The 27,076-nt window shown below is 40.8% G+C and overlaps 1 protein-coding gene across 1 annotated transcript in view; it reads left to right on the top strand.

Moving 5' to 3' along the window:
- Positions 1-27,076, top strand: part of C2H1orf21 (chromosome 2 C1orf21 homolog) — a 202,122-nt gene that overhangs the window by 99,090 nt on the left and 75,956 nt on the right. Inside the window, exon 3 of the mRNA XM_066261327.1 lies at positions 5,153-5,247. Within this exon, the coding sequence (XP_066117424.1) occupies positions 5,153-5,247 (95 nt within the window). The remainder of the gene's footprint in view (positions 1-5,152; positions 5,248-27,076) is intronic.

Below are 27,076 nucleotides of genomic sequence, written 5' to 3' on the forward strand. Positions count from 1 at the left end.
ACCAAGTAAGGGAAGAAAAATCCTAAGCAAGAATTGGGAGTTGTACCAGGATTTGGGGACTCAAATTTAGTTAGCTCAGGAGACAGAATGTTCACTGGGAAAAGCCCAAAGAGAATCATTCTATGCTATAAAGCAGAATAGTTTGTTTCTTTTAATTGGTTTGTTTATTTTTGTAAATGCTTCTCGTACCTCCTTTCCCAAGCCCTCCTATTTTCCTGAGCATAGAACACTAACCAGTCTACCAGAGACTGTTCACGCAGTTTCTGGATGAAGAAGCAAGACAGAGCATTCCATTAAGATGCCCAGATATTGGGCTATTCTGATAGAAGGACATTGGCATGGAATTTTTGAAATTGGAAGAGTCTTGGAAAAGATGGAATTTATTGTTATAGACGTATCACTGATCAAAAAAGACTGAGGGAGAAGGTATGAAAGTAGGTGCAGATGTCACCAGTTTAGAAAATAACTAAGATTCCTTCTTACCCTGCAGAGCAGCGTGTATAGGATTCTTGTTTTCTTCCGTCTTCCCGGTCTAATATGTACACTTAGGAAAACTGTTAACCTTTTTTTTATAGTTCTGGTATTATAAACTCATCCAGCACTCATCTCCATCTGACTGACTTTTTGAAGTCAATCCTGTTGGTTATAAAAATAACCTTGTAACAGATCTATCAGCAAAGCTTGGGAGATCTGGGATAGGGCCAGGAAGTGGTCCATATGGAAGAATTGATAGGATACAGAAACCGAGAAACAATTCCATATTCACCTAAAGCCAGTCCAGCCGGCGGATCCCCTCCTAGCTCTAAAAGCATTAATATAATATACATATGTGCACACACATAGAATGTACTTTATACCAAAAGTGAGGTACAGGGATTTGGTGGGAAAGAATGTTTTCAGCTGCCACACAGCCTGGCCCCTCTCTGATGTAATCTGAGGAATGAAATGCTAGAAAGATCACCAGGGTTGCTTTTACTCCGGATCTATTGTGACGTGCACAGCTTGCAACTGTTTACATAGAGAGGACGGAGTGGAGCGGGTTTGGAATGGGGTGTCAGCTGACAGTTTCTGCTGTGCATTTGAATAAGCCACCTGACAAGCCCAACAGGAAGAAAAGGAAAATTGTGAATAGGTATGTGAGAGCCAGAGGAAGATGGGTCCTGCTCCTCCCTCCTCTTAATCAAGTTGGCACAATGTTTTGCTGCCAGGACCCTCGGGCTGGGGATGGTGGCCATGCTAATTGCCTCCAGTGTGGGATCTGATAAAGGGGGCCTGAAGCCCCACATTGATCCCCTTGTGCCTTAAACAAAAGGAAAACTGATTTCTGTGTCGGTGGCTTCACTGTCACCACCCTAAGTGCTTCTTCATTCGTCCGCACAGCAGCCCATTGGCAAGAACCCATCCTGATGGCTCCGTTGCCGTGGAAACGTGTGACACATTTGTGATGAGTTGTCTATTTCCAGATGGCCTCTTCGTACCTCTGAGAGATTTGACAAGACCATTTTTACGTATTTGCTTTGTGAACATGGTGGCTCATCCGAGGGTCTTGCTGGCTTTTCTGTTTTCTTCCAAGGTGACTTTTTTGCAGTGTGCTGTGTAAGTAAATAATAGGTCTGCCTTGGTCATTGTGGCTGTTTCTTTTCCCTGTCTTCATATCTAGTCATCGTGCGTTCCTCTGACACAGCATTGGCTTGCTAGCCGTGGTTGTTAATGACACGCTCAAACCTATCCTCTTTCTAAATTAGTGATGCTTCTGGTCTTGATGTTAAAAGAAAGTCTGTAGTTGGGCTGGGTGCTGCTTTGAGAGTCACGTAGCCAGCAGATGTCCCATTTCATTGAAGAAAAATATTAGAAAAAAAATATTAATAGTGCATCTGCTTCTTTCAATTCAGTTGTGTACCCTGGAGAGATAAAAAAAAGACTGGAGACTGAGTATCCTTGGGACTCAGAGAGCAGTGGGCTGTGGCTTGGCGGATGGGAGGAGACAGAGCAAGGGAGAGTGGCTCCTCTCTAGAAGGGACCTCTTGCTGTGCAGCCGGCAAAAGGGCCATCTTTCGGAAGGTTCTGCTTAGGTCCTAAACGATGGTGCTTTTTCCAGGCAGTTGTGTGAGTGTTTGGCTCCTACAGACAAAATCATATGATCCACTGGAATTGTGTTAAAATATATACTAAGTATGTGTCTGTGTGAGTGTGTGCATGTGTGTGTGTATAATTTATATTTCAATAATTAGAGGCTCACCATAATTAAGGTCTCACAATTTAGATCAGTTAAATGTTCGTAATTATCCCAGTGAACCCTGCTTTATAAATATTAATGTCCCAAACTGAAGTTAAGGGGGCCCATCTTTAACTATTATTTCTTCCTTTATTTTTATCTCTGTAATTGTATCGGAGGCATAGTTTGTCAGTGTCGTTTTTATTATTATTAACACTGCTTTTCCAAATTCTGAGTAAATAATCCTTAATTAAATGTGCAAAGTTTATTAATTCACTTTCATTATTTTTCTCTTCTGAATACCAAAATGGAATGTGAAATTCTTGTGTATTGTAATTGTGGATCAGAACTCATTGATTAACTTGTTAGCACATTTAGGACTTGGTATTCCTAAAGGGCTCATTAATGTAACCTCACACCAGTCTTTCTAATTTCCTTAGAAAGAAGCAGAAACAATAACTCCTGAATTCAGATGGAAGAAACAACTGGCTTAGCCATGAACATGGAATCTTTATTCAAATATATGCAAATGTATTACTTTCATGAGGATGATAATTTTGAGAAACATTTGAACAGCATAATTATTGGAGAAATGTTACTATAACAAATGTCTTTGGGGGCAGTGTGTTAAGGGATAGTATAAGGAGCCTGAAACTATAAAGAAAATGGTGCAAATAATAAGGCAAGAAATATAAGACTATAGCCATTGTCTCAACTTAACCATAGGCAACAAGAAAATATATCACAACTTCCTCAACTGATATACAAACTGTCTCAGTGATTGTCATCTTTCAGGTAGCCTATTTTGATGTTATTTCATGCCATGTGATAGGTATTCATTGGTTTGTTGGTTGATAAAATTTTTTAATTCCATAATTTCTACAATTTTCTTTTCTGATAAATCAGACTAAAGATGACTCAGACTCACACCTGTTTTTGACCTAAAGTGCCCAAGTCCTATCCTGTTGACAGGAATCTGATGAAAATGTCATCATCGTCATCACCAAACCTCTACCTTGGGAAAGAACTTTAGCTGCAAGTTGTCCAGAGTTTGTCTCATGATGCTCATCAATATTGGGATTAATTATAGTCTCTCTCTGGCTGTTGTGAAGTCTAGGTCTCACTATGGCCCACTATGTTCTCCAGCTTTGATTGGTATACCCATCTATTAGACTCATTGGGTACTCTGGCTCTTCACACATGTGACTTTACCTAGAGATTCGTGTGTGTGTGTGTGTGTGTGTGTGTGTGAGAGAGAGAGAGAGAGAGAGAGATAAAATAATTGCAGATTGCTGTACATATTTAATATGGGGATTACCAATAAGAAAAATATCCTTGGTTATGCCTGACTAGGTGGTGGCACAGTGGATAGAGCATCAGATGCGGAGGACCCAGGTTCGAGACTCCAAGATTGCCAGCTTGAGCGTGGGTTCATCTGGTTTGAGCAAAGCTCACCAGCTAGAACCCAAGGTCGTTGGCTTGAGCAAGGGGTTACTCAGTCTGCTGTAGCCCCACGGTCAAGGTACATATGAGAAAACAATCAATGAACAACTAAGTGCCACAATGAAAAACTGATGATTGATGCTTCTCATCTCTCTGCGTTCCTGTCTGTCCCTATCTATCCCTCTCTCTGATTCTTGCTCTGCTCTGGAAGGAAGGAAGAAAGAAAGGGGGGGAGGGAAGGAGGGAGGGAGGGAGGGAGGGAGGGAGGGAGGGAGGGAGGGAGGGAGGGAGGGAGGGAGGAAGGAAGGAAGGAAGGAAGGAAGGAAGGAAGGAAGGAAGGAAGGAAGGAAGGAAGGAAGGACAATATTCTTGGCTAGGTAACTCGGTTAGAGCATCATCCCGATATATATTATACTAAGGTTGTGGGTTTGATCCTCAGTCAGGACACATACAAGAATCAGCCATTGAATACATAAATAAGTGGAACAAGAAATCATTTTTTCTCTCTCTCTTTCTCTCCCTTTTCCTCTCTCTCTAAAATTAATAAATATAAAATTTTAAAGGAAAAATTCATTTCCCATTGTTTATATCTATTTGTTGATCAGTTAAACTCTTTAGTTGTAAACAGCACTTTGTTTTTCCAAAAGAGAGAAATTAAGGTGTGAATGAACTGCTGAAAACTCATCAGCAGTTTGAACTCATTCATCTTCTTAGAAGGGAAATATTAATTCCTAAGGAGAAAGCATCTTCCTTAGACCATGGTGAGCTATGTCCTACTGTGTGCGGATTCCAAATACTTGTAGAGATGGGACAACCTGTGTCCTCTGCCACCACTTGCTGTCTGTGAAGGGGCCAGGCAGTGCCCCTGGCCTTAGCTGTCTTCATGGTGCTGAGCTTTCCCCAGTAGACAGAGGAAAGCGCCTCATAAAAAGAGGCTGGCGCCCTGGCCGGTTGGCTCAGCGGTAGAGCGTCGGCCTAGCGTGCGGAGGACCCGGGTTCGGTTCCTGGCCAGGGCACATAGGAGAAGCGCCCATTTGCTTCTCCACCCCTCCGCCGCGCCTTCCTCTCTGTCTCTCTCTTCCCCTCCCGCAGCCAAGACTCCATTGGAGCAAAGATGGCCCGGGCGCTGGGGATGGCTCTGTGGCCTCTGCCCCAGGCGCTAGAGTGGCTCTGGTCGCAACATGGCGACGCCCAGGATGGGCAGAGCATCGCCCCCTGGTGGACAGAACGTCGCCCCTGGTGGGCGTGCCGGGTGGATCCCGGTCGGGCGCATGCGGGAGTCTGTCTGACTGTCTCTCCCTGTTTCCAGCTTCAGAAAAATGCAAAAAAAAAAAAGAGGCTGGCGAAGCTTAATCCAGACGGTTTCAAATGAACCCCATCAAAAGGGGGCAGGGAGAGGTTCTAACACCATACACTATCAGCCGTATTTCTCACTGACACTTTCCTACCACTGTACAAAAGTTATAAAATGTCTTTTCTTTTTTTGGTACTCAGATGAGTATAGGATCAAACCGGTGGAAGAGGTCAAATACATGAAAAATGGGGCAGAAGAGGAGCAGAAAATAGCAGCCAGGAATCAAGAAAACTTGGTAAGAATTGACTTTCTCATCTAACAACGCGTTTTGGTGACACCATTGTAATACGATCTGTACTGCACGTTTAAATGGCAACTTGAACACTGGGCACAAGGTTTCTTGAGAATGCTGTCGCTATTTATAGCTTGCCTGGAAGTCTCACCATGATTCCTGTATCCTGTTTGTTCCTGAATAAGCCCTTCTTTAATCTTGATAGAGAATGCTCCAGGGGAAACAATAGCCAAATTATTAGTGTTGTAAAATGGTTAAATTGAAAGGAAAAAGCATGAAGTAGGGTTGAGATTTATGGGAAAGGACCATTCTTTTCTTTTCTTTTTCTCCACCTCCTTTAACTCTTACCTGGGTCAGGGTGAATGGCTAAGTTTCATTATTCTGGGCATGTAGTATATTGGGGAAGTGGCCTTTCAAAGGAAAATAATGTACTTTTAATGTAGGTCTCTATCAAAATGGTATTTCACATTTGTAATATTAAAGGGACTGTGGGTTTTGGGTTAATGTGAGAATTGTAGTAGGTGATGAACAGACGACATAATCAACAGTTCAAATGCTACAGAAATGTTTACCTGAAACCTATGTACTCATATTGGTCAATGTCACCCCATTAAATCTAATTTTATAAATATAATTTTTAAAATGTTAGGAACCATTTTCTTTAATATGAACCAATATATGTGTTCCAATTTAATATTCCATCTCTATAAAAAACGTTTAATTAATTGTCATGTTAGCTGATTTCTTAGAAGAGCTTACAAATTGTTAAGAATATTCATTTACTCAGTTGTGAGCAAAATTGATTTTATGTTTTATTTTGGGATTAATTATGTCCTTTTTTGCACATTTGAATGAATGTATTTTAAGAAGCAATGTCATAAAATATTTTCACTCAACTTAAACTCCTGTGCTCACTTCAGTGGCACATATACTAAATTTGCAACTTAATCTCTTTGTTCTGCTACGTGCTTTGTTTTTAGGATTTCTGCTCTAGCAGAGGGAGTTGACAGATCATTCCCCAGTGCTCGTGACCATTTAAAGCTGTCATTTTTCACGATACCCTAATGAGCATAATGGGCTACTTCTTTTTTCTCTATTCCTTTCAGAACACCTAACCTACAATTCAACATACTGACGTACCAACAACCGAGTATTTTAGTTCACTTTAAAGGAGTGAAAATACTTTATAATAAAATTTTGCTTCAAAAATGGGATTTGGATTTTAAAGTATCACTTAAGTCACAGAGATTCATCATGCCTGTGGAGTATTTTAACTTTAACACTTAAATCTGGAAAAAGGTAGCTCTGCCTTTAATAGTGGATATTAGTAGTATCAGACTTTACACATTATTTTTTTTTTACCCTAAATAGATAAATAGAAGACATGAGTAATTGATGTATTGGTAGTCATTTTTCTACTTTATTTTACTGAAAATCAGTTTCTCCTTGTTTGCTATAATTTCGGCTTGATTTGTGAATCTCATCTTTAATAATAATATTTTAAAAATAATAGTTCCATTAGAGGCTAAAGCCACTGGTGACCCGTCAGAGAGTGGTGTTTCTTGGATCTGATGACCCGTGTCCATCCCTGTCTCCCATGCTTGTGTTTCTGAAACCTCAGGGAACGAATGGCCTTTGTCTTTCAGCTTGTGAATTTTCCCTCAATGTGCTCTCATCCATTTAGGCCAATTCAACATTTCCCCTTTTCTTTTAGTTCCATCGTCTATCTCCTGCTCGGCACTAGTGTGTCCTTCTGCAGCGCTGTGGCCAGTCTTCCTTAGTGCTTTACTCTGCAGCCTGACTGGGAATTCAAAGATTCAAAGAGAGAGACGTGTCTGGTCTTAGGTATTTGTGGATTGTCTGTGACAAACACACAGCCCTTTGCTCTGTCCACCAATCAGAGTCCCGGCCCCCAGTAGGGGTTTTCAAGTCTGTAAAGACTTCTATGGAGAATGGAGAGTCAATGGGTCTCTTTGATCCTGAGACTCCGAGCCTGCTTTCCAAAATTAAGTGATTTTCAGCCATCTGGGAGTATGTCATCCTTGTCACTTACTCTGTCCTTTGGGATGCGTAATCAGGTATTGACCATGCATGTTGCTTGAGAAAACTACTGGCCTCATAAATTGGAAGCTTACATTGGAAGATGGATGAAATAGATTTTACAGTTCTTGATTTTTACATGCATTCAAACAATTTAAGAGTCAAGAAGTTTTTAGGTTTCAAAGAATGACTTTAAGATGTAAGTCGAAGTATTTATAAAATTTCTTCTTTCTTTTTACTCAAACTGTTGAAATTAAGGGGCTCAGCAAACATAACCAAGGCAGGATGAAGTGATGGTGATGACCGTGGGGTTGGGAGGGAGAAACTGCCTGGGTTCAAGTCCCTACTCTGCCACTCACTTGTTGCTGGTGAGATGATTACAGGGGATGTGCATTGTACGACTCTGCGTGCAATGTCTGGTATGTGATAATCACCTAATAAGGGATAGGCTTTATTGTATAAAACAGAAGGATAAAGGATGCTAGAGTCAGTGTTTCTTTCCTTTTTCCTTTAATCGGTGGGAGATTTCTAAATGAATACTTTAGGTTCGTGCCAGTGTTATGGCTTTTTTAAAAATCTTGCACTGGAACTGTAAAATTATTTAAACAAGTATGTTTCGAGTGGCTCTTCTGTATAAGGCCCTCATTGGTTGGGAGACATAGGGTACTTGTACTTGAAGCACTGTCCTCGAGGAGCTTACAGAAACATTGAGAGAAGAGTTCAGTCGAACAGATATTTTATTGACTGCCTCTGTGTACAAGGCTCTGTACTGGACTGCAGAAGCCTGGGAAAATAGGGACACCGCTGACCCTCACCTGCAGATACTTGTGTGGCTGTGGAGGTAAGCACCAAGTGACTGTAAATAAAACAGGATAGGATGGATTCCAACCAAGGAGGCTTTACCAAGTGCTACTGATGTCACAGGAGGCAGTGATCTGTCTGCTGTGATGTCAGACCCCACTTCAGGAAAGAGCTGGTATTTCCAGTGGGCCCCGAAGGATAGCATGAGGATGAGTGTCCCAGGCAGAGGTAACGGAACTGGAAAACGCGAAACAGGTGTAATGAAAAGCCCATAGTCCTGTTTGATTGGGGAATAAGAGGGAAGAAGAGAACATGTCAGCAGGATGGCAGCGGGAAATTAAATCAAAATGTGGACGAGGTAATATATAGAAAGCCTCGGGGTCCAGCTGAGTGGTCTGCAATTAATTCCATGGATTAAAGGGGAGCCTTTGAAGTTTCTCAGCAGGAGCTTGTCATAATGTGATTATGATTCAGCAGGGATTACGAGGCAGCAGCAGGTGTATATGAACTGGTGTGGGGTGCCCAGGTAGCAGAGCGTTTGTAATAGTTTCTGCAAGGAACAATGAGCCTGAACTGAGGTGGTAGCAGGGAGGATAGTAAAGCTGTGGGCTGGGCTGCAATAGAGGAAGCTTATTATAGATATTAACAAAAAACAGAAGAATTGGGATATAATGGTGACACCAAGATTGTGACCCCTCTGGAAAGGTGACTGGTGGTAGTTAGAATAAATAGCAACTTCAAGGAAATGATGGAATCACTTGGAAGATTGTGTTTGCCGAAAATACAAAGTGTTCCTTCCTTCCTTCCATCCTTCATTACTCCTTATTCACTCTTGCCCACCCTTAAAAAGATCACAGTGTGGTAGTCCACAAAAAAGAAAGTTAAGCCATCAAGTGCACACAGTGTTATAGGTGCAGTAACAGGACACCAGTACTACCAGGGTCTTGGGGTCTGTGTTGTGGAGGAGGACACAGAGGGACTTCAGACATAAATCCCACCCTAGGGAGGTCACTTTCTGGTAGCAGTTAGAAGGTGCGTGATCTAAACGACCACAAATCAAGGAACATTGTGAATGGAGAGGTTGGTTTTGAGCCAGCAAAGCTTTAGGAACTTGCAGAATTTCTACGTGGAGAAGTCTAGCAAAGGGCGAGAATGAGGGCGTGGAGCTCAGGAGCGTTGCCTGGGATATAGTAGGTGTTCACTATATGTTTGTGTGCTTGAATGGATGGGTGCAGGAATGAGTAAGAGTAGCTAGACCTAGTAGTTGTCTCGGTAGTATTTTTTTTAGCCCTTTGAGTAGTACGAACATTTGTGTACATCCTCACTCAAAGGGTTAACAAAACACTCACTACTAAAGGGGTTAGATTTTTTATTAATTTATTTTTATTTATAATTGACATATGGTATTACATTAGTTTCAGTTGTGCAACATAGTGATTCTACATTTACATACCTTTCAAAGTGGTCACCACGATAGGTCTAATACCCATCCATCACTATGCATAGTTGTTACGATGTTATCAATATATTCCTTATCCCCATGACTTATTTTATGAGTGGGATTTTTAGATCTCCTGTCACTTGGGCCCTTTGGCCATAGTTTCTGTGGGTGGAGGAGATTCATGCTGGTTTTCTGAGGCTGACGATGAATCATCTATGTCAGCCATTTACATACTCTCAATACAGAGATGTGCGTTTATTTCAGACTTGAATTCCTTCTTAAGGAACATGGTGTGAGTTGGAGATAAACATGGACAAACAGAAATGTGAGTCCTGGCTTCATCATTTCTAGGCTTCTAATTTTAAATGTTTAAAGCTTCCAAACTTCAAGTTCTTCCTTTGGAACCTGGCAATAACAGAACTTATTGAAGTGTTAGAAGAAAACACAGGATATGTTTAGAATCTTAGCAAAGAGAGGCTTCTCAAATAAGACATAGAAAGCCAAAGCTCTGGAGTAACAAAAGTGGCTTATTTCATTAGATCAAAATTAAGTACCTCTGTAAAACAATAAGTACCAAAAAAAAAAGAAAAGTAGTTAATAAATAGGCAACAGCCTGGGAGAAAATATTTATGACATAAAATGCCAAAGGAAAGATAATCCATTAGGAAAATAGGTAAATGAAATGAACAGATGGTTCACGGCAGAGGGTATTGGGCAAGAAGCACATGAAAAGATGTCCCACGTCCCTAGTACAGAGGATGCTCTCCTACCCAACTCGCTGCATTAGAAGACCCAGAAATTTCTCTCCGAAAGATGCTGACTGCAGCCAAAGGCGTGCTCCTCAGTGGCTGGTGGGCTCCTCTCTGGAACACCTCTGCGCTTTTGCTCCCTCCGTTAATTGTATGTTTTCCAAGCACCAGTGTGATGGTTCCCAAACCTGTTTATACTGGTTGGATGTCATTGTAATTACGCGATTTAGTTAAGTAATATATACACCAATGAAACACAATTGTAGAAAGGGAACTGTTTCTATAAAAATGAAGTTAATGCTTTAGGAAGTCTTGATGAAGGCACAGTACATACAGAAAGCTCACCATTAAGTTCAACTTTGCACTCAGATTATTTCACAAGGTCTCTGTAGTCACCTGAGAACGTAGATGTGCGTTAATAAGGTTGTGGTTAATGCCGGGGGTGTACGGAGCTCCAGTCAATGTTTCCTTACTTAAGGGCACATTGTTTCTACGTCAAAATAAAGGAGAGGAAATGCACGTCTATGTTTTTAAAGTAAAATAACATATACATCTTTATGTTGTCCTACTTTTACTTCTGACTTGACTGTTTAGTGACCAATCTGGATGGTATTGCCTAACACATCTTTTATTGGAGTCAGGGAAATGCAAATTAAAACATGATCCTTTAGACTGGCAAAAATTTCAAGTTTGATAATATCGTATTTTGGCATGGTTGTGGGAAAATATGTATTCACATACTAGTGGTAAACAGCTCGGAGGACAATTTGTCAGAATCTATTAAAATTTAAACACGTTCACCCATGACCCAGCACTTCCACATCTTGGTACTCACCCAAGCAGCTGCCTGTGTGCTTGAGGAAGCTTGGCCAAGACGCCTCCCTGCAGTGCTGTTTCTATCAGTGAAAAACTGAAAAGAACCTTAGTGTTCGTCAATGGGAAAGTGGTCTAGCTGTAGCATGGTAGACAGCAATTCTATAGAATGACTTCGAGTTCTGTGAGTTGTTATGGAGAAATGCAAGTTGTAGCATGGCTATGTATAGTATGATACCATTTAAGGATTTTTTAAATAAAACAGAACATATGGAAAGAGAAAGAGAGAGAGAGAAATTCTGCGATTCTGCTAAATTGTGCTCCAAGTCTATACATAGACTCAAAACAAAAACCTGGATGAACGTGTCCAGAGCTGCTAAGGGTGGGTACCTGTGTTGATGGGGGATATAAGCATGCCAAGGCTGATTCCTTGCAAAATGGGGATAGTAATTGAACCCACTTTAGCAGGAAATTGTGAAAATTAAATAAGATGTGCCTGCAAACTCTTAGCACAGTTTCTGGCATCAAGAAGGATGAGACAGAATTGGATGTGGTGGTAAAAGGGAATTTTTAATTATTTTAATGTCATTAACTGTATAAAGAAAATGTTGTTTGTATAATTTAAAATTTTTTAAATGAAGATAATAATAACAAAACGCCAATTTTGATTATTTGGAAATCAATAATGTAAATAGGATGATGTCATTTTCTCATTATTTTAAATATCCTCAATTTTTTCTTAAATATCTTCAGTTCAAAACTTAACAGAAAGCAGTTAAGAGGAAGCTGAAGAGTCATTAGCTTCACTTCATGCAGGTTAATGCCTCTACATATGAATAATTTACAGGTAAATTACTCCAGTCTTGGCAGTGTCCAGCCCCCTTGGTTTCTCCAAAGTAAGTATCTTGACAAATAAAGACATTCCGGCTTCAGTTTTGAAGTATTCTCCCTTCCTCTGCACTTAAAACATTATCTTGTTTTCTTTGATAAACGTTTGTCATTCTTGGGCTGACCTCCCACAGGAGTTAATAAATCATTTCATGGTGGGGTTTTTGTCTGTGTATTTGTTTTGGGTTTTTTGTTGTTGTTGTTGGTATTTCCTAGATTTACATGTATTGCAATGGTTTGGTTTTTGGTTTTTTTGTTTTTGGGGGGGTTTTTTCAGAGACAAAGCGAGAGACAGAGAGAGGGATAGACAGGGACAGACAGGAACGGAGAGAGATGAGAAGCATCAATCATCAGTTTTTCGTTGCAACACCTTAGTTGTTCATTGATTGCTTTCTCATATGTGCCCTGACCATGGGCCTTCAGCAAACTGAGTGACCCCTTGCTCAAGCCAGCGACCTTGGATCCAAGCTGGTGAGCTTTTTTTTTTTTTTTCTCTCACACCAGATGAGCCCTCACTCAAGCTGGTGAGCTCAGGGTCTCGAACCTGGGTCTTCCACATCCCAGTCCGACGCTTTATCCACTGTGCCACCTCCTGGTCAGGCTGCAATGGTTTTTGATTCACTATTTCCAGACATATTTGTATAAGTGAGAAGATTCTTTTCTATCAGATGACACATATGGGCAGCTGCACTTTTGATTTTATACTTATGCACAGAAGTGGAGACTAATTTGAAACATCCTGGTATCAGTCACCAGCTCCTGAGTACAATCAAATGGCAAAATAAAAAGTGGTCTAATGTGCTTTGGTGGGAAAGGAGAGTAGTATGAAGCTATAGTTATGACTACACCCCCCTTTTGCCTGTCGAGTTTGCTTTTTTTTTTTTTTTTTTTGTATTTTTCTGAAGCTGGAAACTAGGAGAGACAGTCAGACAGACTCCCGCATGCGCCCGACAGGGATCCACCCGGCACGCCCACCAGGGGTGACGCTCTGCCCACCAGGGGGCAATGCTCTGCCCCTCCGGGGGGTCGCTCTGCCGCGACCAGAGCCACTCTAGCGCCTGGGGCAGAGCCAAGGAGCCATCCCCAGCGCCCGGGCCATCTTTGCTCCAATGGAGCCTCGGCTGCGGGAGGGGAAGAAAGAGACAGAGAGTAAGGAGGGGGCGGGGGTGGAGAAGCAAATGGGCGCTTCTCCTATGTGCCCTGGCTGGGAATCGAACCCAGGTCCCCCGCACGCCAGGCCAACGCTCTACCGCTGAGCCAACCGGCCAGGGCCCGCCTGTCGAGTTTGTAAGAGCTTCCATACCTATTTCCAGTGCGTTACATTTCCAATAAAATCCAGCCAGAACATCTAGCTGCAGAAATGGAGACTTGGAGATTAGGAGATATGTTTGATAAGAGGAAATGCTGCAGAAACTATGAGAGTTCTCCTTGGAGCAGTGGTGTCCAGCTGGTGAAAACTGGGACATGTCTCTGAGCCACAGAATACATATGGTTGAAGCAGTCCTGGGTAGGGGGCTAGTGTTCTCCAAAGCGCTGGATTGATTGACAGCCTTAAACCAGAGAATAGTCTGCAATTCCGTTCGTCACTGTAGGTCATAGGGAAAACTTAAGTGCTCAAGACCACAATCACCATATCACACTCATTATTAGAGTCTGTGAGGAATAAAATGCATATGAATGAACACTGTAAGTTCATTATACCAAGATGTATACATTCCCATAAAGATGTTCTCATAATTAAGAACCCTGTAAGAGTCAGTTGAAACTCTTCTCTTGAACAAACATGACCATGTTTACCTATTCACCGACTCTCTAGAGCAGCTAATATACCAGCAAACTGACTTTTCTGTTTAAAGGTTGTTCCTTGTGATCTTAGGAATGACTGTTTATCTTTGAGTGTTTGTCCTCAAATGGAAGGTCGGGTAATTATTTTTAGAAACCAAATAAGGCAAAAGTCTGTGACTTTGAGTTGTCCCAATTTCCCAAGTCATTTAAACATTTCTTGTTCTGTTGAGAGTAAGGTAAAATATACAAGCTGACGTTACAAAGAGACCAGCTTTGCCAAGCACCTCTTCCCTCTCCTCCTTCCCTTCAGGTGCATGTTGGACTTGAGCCCAGGCTGGGGCTGCAGTGGGCTGTAGGGGGAGGTCTGGATATGCAGGACATAATTCCCAGTTGGGGAAAATCTAGAGGACGGAGGGTTCCCAAACCAAACTGAAGAGAGAGTGGTCCTGAGAATATCTGATATGGACAAGAGAAGCCTCTTCCCAGAGCATCTTCGTAGACATCACTTAGCACACAACTCATCCCCAAAGGTCTTCTGCATCTAACTCAGTGTTCTCGTTCTCACTTCCTACTCTCTCGTGCATATGATGTGGACAGCAGCCTTGGGTTCTTCCAGATAGTTAGAGGAATAGCACCAGGATCCCAGACACAATCCACCTGAATCTTTTAGTTTCTCAAGGGAATAACAGCTCATGTGAGTAGGGGTTTTGGTGGTGTCATTCTCTTTTATTCTGTTGGTTGTGGCACAGAAGGAATGGGACGGAAGGATGCTACCACCTCATTGATCTTGGGAGACGTCCTCTGTCCAGCTAGCATTTTTGTGTTACATGAGCCAGGCACATTCAAGGTCTTACTGATTCTTCTGGCGCTGTGGTAATTTGTTTGAGAGTCGCACAGGAGTTGAGTTTAATTCTCTAAGGATGGGGTATTGTAGAATCAGCCTTCTAAGTTTCAGATGTTGAATAGAAGCAAAGTTCCTGATTCAGGGACGGAATGTTATGAGAACAAAAGCATACCCACAAAAGTGCTTTGTAAACACAAAGCCCGACACAAATTACGGTGATTACTGTTGTTGCTAAAGGACACCTGGGTTTGTTTCTGAGATTAGTTGCTATTTTAGGGTGGAAGCAAGGTTAAGGCACAGCATTCTTTTGGTTTTAAGTCAGAGTTAAAACCTAGTCCCCTTGAACAAAGATATATCATCATAGTACACTTCATTCTTCCAAAAAAGAAAGAGCAGGATTAAAGTGTAGACTCCACAGATACAGAAATCAATGAATTGAAGGTGGTTTTCGGAGCAACTACTATAATAATCCAAAAAGAGAGGCATAGCAGAACAGGATTGAAATCCCATTTCAAGTGGCTTTTCTTTTCCCTGTTCCATACTAGTGCACTGAACTGACTGCGTGACAGGAAGCACACTCTTAGGGTTCTGGTACAACGTACCTCTTGAATAAATCCCTGTTTCAATGTGCTCGGTTCTCAGTGTTAGCTGGCATTGTCTGGGCACTGAAGGAATGTAAGGCTTGACAAAGCACAGCTGTAATTCAGGAAACTGAAGGAGAGGCAGATACATATGCAGTAAGTCCCTAACAGTGGCCCTAATGAAGTCTTCGGGGAGAACAAGAATGCAATGGCGAACCCGGACTGGGAGAGATCTGGAGAGAGTCGCGGAGAGCTGGCGTTGCGGCAGGGCCTTGAACTAAAGCAAGTGTTCATTGACAGATAAAGTCTGGAAATGGATTTCAAGCCGAAGGAGTCGTGCAAGCCAAGCGTGGAGATGTGGCATGAATAATGAGTGGATTGGGAGGCCGATGGAGAATGTTGTGTTTATTTGCTCAGTTGGTGTGCTCTCACTGTTTTTGTTTATCTGTTTGTCAGCACCTTAATTTCTGGTGTATAGATAACACATTCTTTAACCAGTTTGCAGTGTTTGTCACTACAGAATAATTAGAACAGACCTCTGCTCATCTCATTTAAAGATTGAGGGTGTTGATAATGACTTCCCTTTTCCCAGCATTGTTGCAAATAAGGATGGCTTTTAAATATGCTTTCCTTGGATGCAAGGTGCTGCCTAGAAGTTGTTGTACATAGTTACTCCCGACCCTCTCCTGCTCAGTAAAGGCTAGCTTCCCATCTGTCCTCTGAAACGTTCCCTGTTTAAGAGGAAGTACTGCAAGCACAAACAATTCCTTAGCTTTTAGACTCTTCGCCAAGAGCAATGCCCTGCTATTTAATTAGAGAGTGGAAAGATGCCCTTCCTGAAAGCTTGATGCGATTTGATCCAGTTGGTCATTTTAGATATTGGGTTTATTTATCTAAGACATGGGCATTTCATACCCAAAGGGCCCAGTAAAAAAACAGCAGAGTGGGGAGAAATGAGTGTCAACTGAGAAGGCCACCTAAGACTCAACCATCATTATTAGGTTATCTCAAACAATAACGAAGCGATTGCCTTTTCTACGGGTTGTTCATATTTCTCTCTTATCTCCTACATGATGCTAAAAATAAAACCAAAGCAGCTAAGCTTTACTCATCAGTTGGCAAACTCCATGAGGTAGCTTCACCCGAAATCAATAATTTATGCCCTGGAGGTGAGGATATCAAAAGAAACCATAATGTTTCCAAGAGTCTGGGCTGTAAGACATGTCTCTTCTCGTGGATTTTATTGGTGAGCAAATAATCCCCGGTATTAACAGAGATAAGTATTCAGCAGCCCTATTTGTTTTTAAAAGATTCTTGGCAACACTGACAACAGATTCTATACCTGTCATTCCCAAAAGAAAGAAAGAAATAACCAGGCATAAAATATTCATACATTTTCTTTAAAGGCAGGAGGATGTACTGTTTAGCTTGTCAACATCACAATAAAGGTATGAAGCTGCTGTTGTCACTGACCTCCATTCATATTCGGTCTAATTTAATTTATTTCCTGGGTGCTTCATTCATATAATATTAGATGCCAAATTTCCTCCTTCTTAGAAAATTAAAACAATTGATAATGACAATGTTATTTTCCCAAACTTAATGAGCTGTCTCCATTGTCTTGTTCATCTCCGAGTATGGTGGTGCAGTGCAGATTTCTGTCTTCTGGCAGACTTCTCCTAACCAGGTCATTTGAGGGCGTGCTTAATTGGAGGCTGACCTTTTAAAAAAATACTTGATGGATTTGCACAGTCGAGGGCACTTAGACCAGAAACAAGACAGGAATCGGGTGACTGGACCTAGAAGATGAGGTAGAAGTTGGATCTCAGAAACAAAGCAGAAGGGTCACTATTGGAAGTGGGGTGCAGCTGCAGTGACATGAACCTGGGTCTCCCAGATGCTCGCTAGGGCCCCTTTACTTCTCCTGAGTAGTCTGAGACTTGCAGAGCTAGCAAAGAATGTCGGGGAATGACAGCGCTAGGGCAAGGACAGAGAATCTCGTTGTAGTGCAATGGTACATGTGATATCTCAGCACCCACAAGAATCAGAGAATGTGCTGGCCAGGAGCTGGTGGTAAACAACCGTAACTATTGGATTTGGTTTACTCCTGTTATTCTCTATGTAACACTTCTTTTAAGTCAACTTTTCACTGATTATACATGTTGCTATTTGCTTGAATTACTTTTAAAATCCTTGGGAAATAGAGAAGTGAGTAAAAAGAGATAAAATCAGTCATAAATCTCATAAAAATTGTTTATGTTTTATTTTATTTTTTAGTTTTTTTGGGTTTTATTTATTTATTTATTTATTTATTTTACAGGGACAGAGAGAGAGAGTCAGAGGGAGGGATAGATAGGGACAGACTGACAGAATCGGAGAGATGAGAAGCATCAATCATCAGTTCTTTGCTGCGACACCTTAGTTGTTCGTTGATTGCTTTCTCATATGTGCCTTGACCGCGGGCCTTCAGTAGACCGAGCAACCCCTTGCTCGAGCCAGCGACCTTGAGTCCAAGCTGGCGAGCTTTTTTTTTTTTGCTCAAACCAGATGAGCCCACGCTCAAGCCTGAGACCTCAGGGTCTCGAACCTGGGTCCTTCCGCATCCCAGTGTGATGCTCTATCCACTGCGCCACCGCCTGGTCAGGCTATGTTTTTATTCTTAATATACATAGGAGTAGAATTTTTTTTCTGAAAAATAAATTGGACTTGAGTTTCCTACAGAGCTAAGCAGAGTCCTACCTTACATCCAGAAATCATGCTCCTGGGATGTTTTCTCAAATGATTTGAGAAACTGAGGTCACACATAAACCTTCATGTAAATGTTCATAGTAGATTTATTCATAGTCACCAGAAAATAGGAGGGAACCAAGATCGGGTGAATGAACAAACTGTGGTCCATCCATACAATGGAATATTGTTCAGTCATACAAAGAAGGAGCTTCCATGAAAAACATGGATGAATCTTAAGTGTATATTGCTAAGTGAACGAGTCCAGTGGAAGGATGTAATACAGTATGATTCAACTTATATGACATTCTTAAAATATCAAAACTGTAGAAATGGTAAATAGATCAGTGATTTCCAGGGATTTGTGAGAAAAAGAGAGCTGAATAGCTGAAATATAGGATTTTTTTTTAGTGTAGTGAAACTATTTTATATGATACTGTAATGGTAGATAACATGACATTATGCATTTGTCAAAACTCATAGAATGTTTACAAATTGAAATAACACCTAGGAGATCAGAGGATCCCAGGATAGAATGTAGACTGCCAGAGAATCTGACAGCATTACAAATATATGAAATAACCTCACTGAAGAGGGGGAGGAGGATGTGCTGACCAAAGTCACTATGGAAATGAATTGAGACTGTAAGTAAAAAAAAAAAAAACTACATAAGAACTATAGTCTTTCTTTTTCCTTTACTATAGAGCTTAGAGTTAATATTGAAAAGACTAGAATTAATTAGTGGATGCTGGATGGTGAAGCCAGGTTCCCACTGTTGGAGTGCGAGGTTACAGACACACAATGGGAGATGCCTAGAAATACCCTATGGTAATGGACTAGAGTTGGAGGCATCAGTGTGAATTGATGTTCATCCCAATATAGAAACAGATGGATACATGTAGAAATACTGATAGATAAATATACATACAAGTGTGAACATATACATTCACATATTGATATATGGGCATGCATCTATTTGTAGACCTGTATGCAGCTACATGTACACACACACAAACACATATTTTCTTGCTCTGTTAGCTGAGAGGACCTACAAGCAATGTCATCCCAGTAGCAGCGAACATGCCCAGCAGATCTTATCTCTCAAAAGAAAGAACCAGATCTTGTCTCTAAAAAGAAGGAACCAGGACTCTTTGGATAAATAACTGATTATAATGGTAAGGAATATATAAGATGATCCTGGGCATTTTGCAGTGCCAGATAATTAGAAAGTGCTAAAACAATTTTAACAACAAAGTGGACAATTTGGCATTAGGTCATACTGAACATCTACTTTAGTATACAGTGCATTTACTGAATACAAAGTATAAAATAAATATCCATAAATGAAGCAGAGATGATAAATATCTCCTGAAGAATTTCAAATCATTTATGTATTACTTTTTACCTTCAAGAAGGTGGGGCATAACTTCCTACTTTGCAAATTTGGACCGTGTATAGTGACTTCCTCAGAGAAAGTATGATACATTATGGAAATGAGGACAAAGGATCCCTTTCCAGTGGAGAAACCTAGCAAGCACTAACCCAGCCAGGTGATCAAAATGAATGTCAATAGTGATGAGCTATGTTGATAGCATGTCCCCTCAATATGATACGATGAGAGTGGCATTTTATGTCTGTGGTCTTCCTACTCAAAACCCATAAGCTCAGCCTACTCCTCAGAAAAACTTCAGACAAATCCCCGTCGAGGGACATTCTGCAGAGTACTATACCAGTACTCCTGACAATTGTCAGGGTCATCAAAAACAAGGGGAGTCTGAGAAACTGTCACAGCCAAGAGGAGCCTAAGGAGTCATGGCAGCTAAATGTATTGTGGGATCCTGGAACAGAAAAAGGACACCAGTAGGTAAAAGATAAGGAAGTGTGAATGTCATATCAATGTTGGCTCATTAATTGGGACAAATGTATCATCCGAATGAAAGATACTAATAATAGAGAAAGTGGGTATAGGGTGCTATATGGAACTTGTCTATTTATAGACAGTGTAAAATTATTTATAAGTTTAAAATTTATTTAAGTATAAAAAATGGACCTGGACCATATATACTATGAATATATCATTTGAACATATATAATTTAACTAACACTTTAGTGAACAATTTTTCATAATACTTTTTGTCTCCAGTCATTCCTTTAAAATAAATCCCTATACATATGATATTGAGACAAATATATACGCTTAATAGCCTTTCTTCAAGAAAGAAATCTTAAGCCAACTTACCTCTCTACCACCAAAGGATGAGAATGCCCATTTCTCTTCTTTACCACATGGGGAATTTTGCAACTTTTAGCTGTTGCTACCTATATCTTTTTTGTTTTGATTTGCATTTCTTTGATTACTAATGAGTTTCACCTCTTAAAATGTGTTTATAACTTATAATGTAAGGTCCACCTGGGTGAGATTCTTGTCTGTTTTATTTGGGATCTGACTCTGACATAAGGCAGGTACTAATAAATATTTAATGAATAAATTGTATTTCTTATGTTTCACTTTTGCTGGAATCTGATATTTTTCTATTGGAATCTAGAAAAAAAAGCAAGACGAAAGAATTGGTTAACTCTTTCCTTACACATGAATATAAAACTGGATAGCTTCATGAGGAATTCCTAAGCAGTGGCCTCCTTGAACTTTATTCATACAAATTGGCCCATTCTTTAGGATGCTGCCTTTGAATTTGACCCAAGATATTGCCCCATAAGAACATTGCACAAGATGGGAGGAACTGTTATATTTAGTGAATCATAACATTAGCTGAAGTTATCCCAGATTACGTAGTCTTTGAACGTCAGTCACCCACTTATTCAAGGGTACATCCATTCAATTAGAATACAAAACTGAGATAGTATTTTTTTAAACATTTGAAATATTCATCAGTTATTCCAACAGTGTTGAATTAAGCATATCAGTTCAATTGGACACAATCACTTCACTGGCTGCTGGAAGATTTGGGTCATTCAACAGACTCCAGATTCCTGAAGAAGAACACCCTGACTCAATATTGTGGACCGAGAGCACGGAAGCTTATAAGGCTCCTGCTTCAACCTCGGAGTCATGTAAATGATGAGATCCTTGAACTAAGCTGAAACTCTTTGAACTGGATATTACAGAGCTTGTTCTTTGTAGAATATACTCTCAAAAATTACTGCTTTAAGTATCCATCAGTTTGGGGAGTACACTGAGATTACCCACTAACAATGACAATATTTTCTGAATTGAAGTAATGATGATTTTTTTTTTCTTTTACTCCTTAAACAAGACTGTTCTCCGTTTTTGCAATAGTGATATTTTGCTTTTTAAGGCAAAGATAAACATACTTGGAGGGGTACATGGAAAAAAATTAGCTTCTCTTTTAAACTTAATATTAGCTCTTAAAAGCTCTTTTGTTTTTACATAAATTTTAACTACTGTAATTATTTTCCTATCATTGTTTTATAATTACAACCATATTTACTTTCATCGGTAGCATCTTCATTTGTCATAAAATTATAAAGTTGACACAGTGTCCTCTTCCTATATATTTCAGTGTGATTGGATCACAAGCTTCTAGTTTTTACCTGCCTTAATTTTAGCTTTTTGTTTCATGACCTTTCTTTTCTATCATTTGGTTTTTGAGTATTTTTTTATTTTTTATTTTTTATTTTATTTTTTTTATTTTTTTTATTTTTTTTGCATTTTTCTGAAGCTGGAAACAGGGAGAGACAGTCAGACAGACTCCCGCATGCGCCCGACCGGGATCCACCCGGCACGCCCACCAGGGGGCGACGCTCTGCCCACCAGGGGGCGATGCTCTGCCCATCCTGGGCGTCGCCATGTTGCGACCCTCCTGGGTGTCACCATGTTGCGACCAGAGCCACTCTAGCACCTGGGGCAGAGGCCACAGAGCCATCCCCAGCGCCCGGGCCATCCTTGCTCCAATGGAGCCTTGGCTGCGGGAGGGGAAGAGAGAGACAGAGAGGAAGGCGCGGCGGAGGGGTGGAGAAGCAAATGGGCGCTTCTCCTATGTGCCCTGGCCGGGAATCGAACCCGGGTCCTCCGCACGCTAGTATTTTTTTATTTTAAACCAAGAAATCATATTAGCATTAAGAAATATTGGCTTAGGGCTCGAATATTGTGAAAGCAGATGCCATATCAGTGTTGTGATATACACAGGGATTTTGTGATCGGATTATGAAATGCATCCAGAGACTAAACTCCAAACAAAGTTTGTTTGTGTTAACTGACCAAAAGAGCATCGGGGAGTTATCTCTGGGGAACAGAGTTATGGAACATTTCTCTTATTTATGTATTTTATTTTTTGTGTGTGATAGAGACAAAGAGAGAAACAGAGAGATAGATAGGGACAGACAAACAGGAAGGGAGAGAGATGAGAAGCATCAATTCTTAGTTGTGGCTCCTTAGTTGTTCATTGATTGCTTTCTCATATGTGCCTTGACTGGGGGGTTACAGCAGACCGAGTGACCCCTTGCTCAAGCCAGTGACCTTGAACTCAAGCTGGTGAGCCTTGCTCAAACCAGATGAGGCCGTGCTCAAGCGACCTCGGGGTCTTGAACTTGGGTCCTCTGCATCCCAGTCTGACGCTCTGTCCACTGCGCCACCACCTGGTCAGGTCATTCCTTTTATTATTTTTTTAAATTCTTTTCTGCATTTAAAATGTTTCCCTCCCTAGTGAATGTTTACTACTTTTAAACCTCAGGAAAATGAAATTACACAAAGAGCATTTCAAACAGAAGGATCCACAGCAGAGCAGACCAGCAGCATTCACACCACTTCAAATGTTAGTTGCCCCCACCCCCCCATAATGGACATCTTCATGAGAAGAGAGGAAAGGGCCTTTCACCCAACTTCCATCTCAGCAGAGAACCAGGAAACTCCATTCTGCCTTGGGTGGCGTGGGAAACAAACGGATGTTGCCATATAACTTTTCAGGATTTTAGAAACTCGGAAGGTAAATACACTCACATATGGACTCATTGTTTTGGCTTTCTAGTTGTTCTTTACAAAGAGCCATTGTAAGTACTGTTGTGAAAACTGTTCCCCTTATTTAGCAAAATGGCACTCATTTTTCAATTTTATTATTCGAGTTAATGACAGAAAAGTTGAGTTAACCAAACTGCCCAGAGGAGTGTGCTCATGAAGCACTCCAGTTCCTCCTTTCTTGCCTGGTTATTGAACATTTTTTTCAAATACATTTGCCTCCTCTTTGTTAACAAGTACAGGATTTTGAGGATTAGTACATTTTTCTTTCACGATGCAGTGTCTTGTCTGGCCTTAGGGTCATTGTTAAAAACACCAAAAACTGAACAATAAACCCAGAAGTTGAGGAGATTTGGTTACATCTGTGCTAGCCTTCAGATATCCCCTAGAAATGACTTCAATGTCTGCATACACGTGCCTTTCTTTTATCTGTAACCTCTGCGTGTTGTTGCCGCATTCTTCCATCCTCATGCCCGGCATTGTGTTCTTTCACTTGGGATCATTAGTGCTGAATCCTCCCATCAGCTCAGGTGGCATGTGGCAGGTAATACAAACAGGAATGAGGTTATCGGCATTCTGAAACTCTTCCAGGACTAAATTGTGTTTGGTTATTGCTGTAAGAAGTGAATTGTTTGACAGCCTTATAGTAAACTAACTGCAAATATATCTAGTCATTTTGTTGAAAACCCAGTCTGCTTGCAGGGTAAAAGTAAAAAGCATCAACTTTGAAACAGAACACCTCTGTAGAGCCTATCCATTGAGAAATAGCCCAAAATGTAAGAATGCTGACATAGGTACCTTTTTATCATCTCTCAATTCTTTAAAAAAAATGACCTTTTATTAGAGAATTTGATCAGCCACCACTTTAGGTATGATATTTTAATATATTTCCCGCAAAATCTACTCCTAGTTGCTTAAGAGAAATAGTTGATTCATTCTAGAAGAAAACCAGCAACACCACCATGCTAATTATCTGTGATTGCCTAACAAACCACTACAAAGTGTAGCACCTTAAAATAACAAATTATTGTCTCATGTTTTTGTGGATGGTCTGAGTTCAGCGAGGCAGCTACTGCTTAGGGCTGCTCACGCGCCTGTACTTGGATATTGGCTAGAGTTGTAGTCGTGCTAAAGGTTCCAGTGGACTGGATGTTCTGGATGGCTTCTTCACAGGGCTGGGAATTGATGTCCGTGTCCTCAACTGGGGCTATGGACAAGCACCTACAGAGGACTTTCCCATGTGGCTTGGGCTTCTCACAGCAGGATGGTCTGAGGGCAGTCATGCTTCTGACCTGACAACCAGCTTCCTAGAGGCAGCAACACTTCCTCCAGTTCTGTTTGTCACAGCAGACTCAGAGACCACCCAGATTCAAGGGACTGGGAAAATAGGCTCTACTTCTTAGTGTGGGGGAGATAGGGTGGGGGACAGGTCTGCGTTGCAAAGGGGCACAGATGGGAGATACTGTAGCAGCCATCTTTGAGGACTACAGTCAGCTAGAGCCATCTGCCTGTTCACATGTCAAGGTGAGTAGAGACTGCTTCATTTGAAAAGCATTGTGGGAAATCCGGTTCACTTCAGAAACCTGGATTATGTCCTTGGTTCCAATTTCCATTTAAAAGAAAAGGTGACAGAAAAATAAATCTACCTCATACTTGAGGAAAACACCTTTAAAGGGACCAGATACCCAAATGGCTAAATGTATTAATCCAGGGAAACAGAACCAGTTATGTCCAGAAAGGCTTCTCAGATGTAGGCTGACGTTGGTCATAAGCCTAGGAGCAGTAGTCTTCGGCATCAGACTTTGCCCAGCTACTTTCTAACAGATGACCTCACTCAGACTCCGTGAGGCTTGGCCTCTCATCGATAAAATAGGAATCATGGTTTCTACCTTTCTATTTTGTTTTGAAGATTAAATATGGTCATTCTTGTAAAACACCTAGTATACTGCAGCACCTAGTAAATACTTAAGAAAAGATAGCTGGTTTCTTCTTTTGTCTGTTTTCTGATTTCTATCTGTACCATATGCCTTGAAAACCTACCAGTTACTAAAGGGTTTCAGGCACGGTGGTCCTTGTTAACTTAGGTTTTTTACTCTTTTGTTGGGCATCGTCCACAGAATCTTTAAATGGAATTTTTTGATTAATTTCAATGTCAGGTCTTTAAACTTATAAGTATAGTATCATAATCAATAGTAATGATTTTTTTTTAACTTTGCTAAAAAAGTTTACCAATATGGTGGTTGAGGTTGGATCATCGCGTTTAAAGCAGAAGATCTCCATTTTAGTCTTAATGTCTAATTTTCAAGTGTAAGTTAGTCCATGTTATTGGAATTTAAGAAAGAAAACTGAATTTTCAATACAAGCGAAGATGCGTGTTAACTAGAATTTGTCATCGCTCATTAATGAGGAAAAATTGTGTCTGTCTCTAGACAGTCCTCTTGTCTCGAGAGCCTACTAATTAGCTCACTGTTTGGCATATCTCAGTAACCCTAGTAGCCTATATAATTAAAATTAGCTTTGAACACAGCATCGTGCATTTTATCTTCCTTCTGAAAAGTGTCCTCTTCCACTGAGCTGTCTAATAATGGTTCCTCTGCGCTGAACTGATCTCAGTAGAAAGAGAGAGAACATGTCCACCAAATGAATCTTTTTATTTTTGTGTGTTTTAAAAGAAGGTGTTAGTGGAAAACGTTTTTACTTTCTCAAAAGGTTCTATTCTGTTTTTAGAGGAGAAATGAGTCCTGGATGGGGGAGCTCCCAGTGGTTTCCCCGTCATTGGAGAGTGTACTGAAAGGTCCAACATAGATGGACCAGTAGTTTTAATCTTTTGAAGCTGTTCATTTAATTGTTTTACACACAGTTACAGGAGCATCAGGAATTTGAAAGGTTTTTTAAGTTTGACCCTGGTATGGTAGAGCATACTACAAGTTGAAGCAAGTTATCGATGACCAAGGGAAAGAAAATGTCTCAACCCCACTCATTTATTTCATTTAATTAGTCATTTAGTAAATGTTCCTTAATTACTGGTTACATTCCAGTTACTGTCCTTGGTTTGGGGGATTATGAGGAATACCTACAGTCTTCTTTCTAGAAGGGGAAGGCAAGCCAGTGAGCAGGCAATTTTTATGCATTATGTAAACAGGCCTAATAAGTAAACACTTAAGATGCTAATGCACTTAATCTAAATTTAGTACATCAAGGAAGTCTTCTTGGTGGAGGGGATGTTTAGCTAAACTACCTTCAACATCAAAGATCTGTGAAAAACAGTATAGAGAAGTACAGACTCCTGAGGCACCATCTTTTCTATGTAGCAAACGATGCTCTGATGTTGACCAGTGATTCTTGCAAACACCCTCTGGGCTGGAAGTGTTTGTTCATTAGGCAAGTAGTTGTTGGGTCCTGATCATATGCTGGGAACTGTGCATAGAGCCAACAAAAGTACACAAAACTGAGTAAAACACGGTCTTTGCCTTTGTGAAACTCATAGTTTGGAAGACACAGGCTGGTAAGAAACATAGAAACAATATGGTACATGGTGACTTAGAAGCACAAATTTCTATTTAAAAGCACTGTAGATCGGCCCTGGACAGGGAATTCAGTTAGTCAGAGCATTGTCCCCATGTGCCAAAGTTGCAGGTTCAATTTCCTAGTCGGGCACATACAAGAATCGACCGATAAATGCATAAATAAGTGGAACAACAAATCAATGTCTCTCTCTCTCTCTCTCTCTTCCTCTTTCTCCCTTCCTTTCTCCGAGATCAAGAAAAAAATTTAAAAAGAGTATTAGATGAAGGGACAATTAGTTTTGTTTCTCAAGGTTTCAGAAGGTGGAGCCTTGAAGTGTGAGTAGGGGTTTTGAGGAAGAGCAGGTATGGACCAGCAGGAGCAGCGGCCTGGGGCTTAAAAGGTTGCACTGTCAACTCAGGACTCTCCCAGATCTGGGGAGAGGAGCATGAGGGCAAGCAAGGCTCAGGTTCAGAAGGACTGTGTATACCATCCTAACAAAATTGGATGCACCATCCCGTAGTGATGCAGCACCTGGCTCTGAAATCAGACCTATATTCAAATCTTGGCTCTCTCACTCACTAGCATGTTAACATAACCTCTCTGAGCCTGAATATCCTAAGGACACAATTGTTGTACCTACCTAACGGATTATTGGCAAGGCTA

This window comes from Saccopteryx bilineata, chromosome 2 (genome assembly GCF_036850765.1).
Source record: "Saccopteryx bilineata isolate mSacBil1 chromosome 2, mSacBil1_pri_phased_curated, whole genome shotgun sequence".
NCBI lineage: Eukaryota > Metazoa > Chordata > Mammalia > Chiroptera > Emballonuridae > Saccopteryx > Saccopteryx bilineata.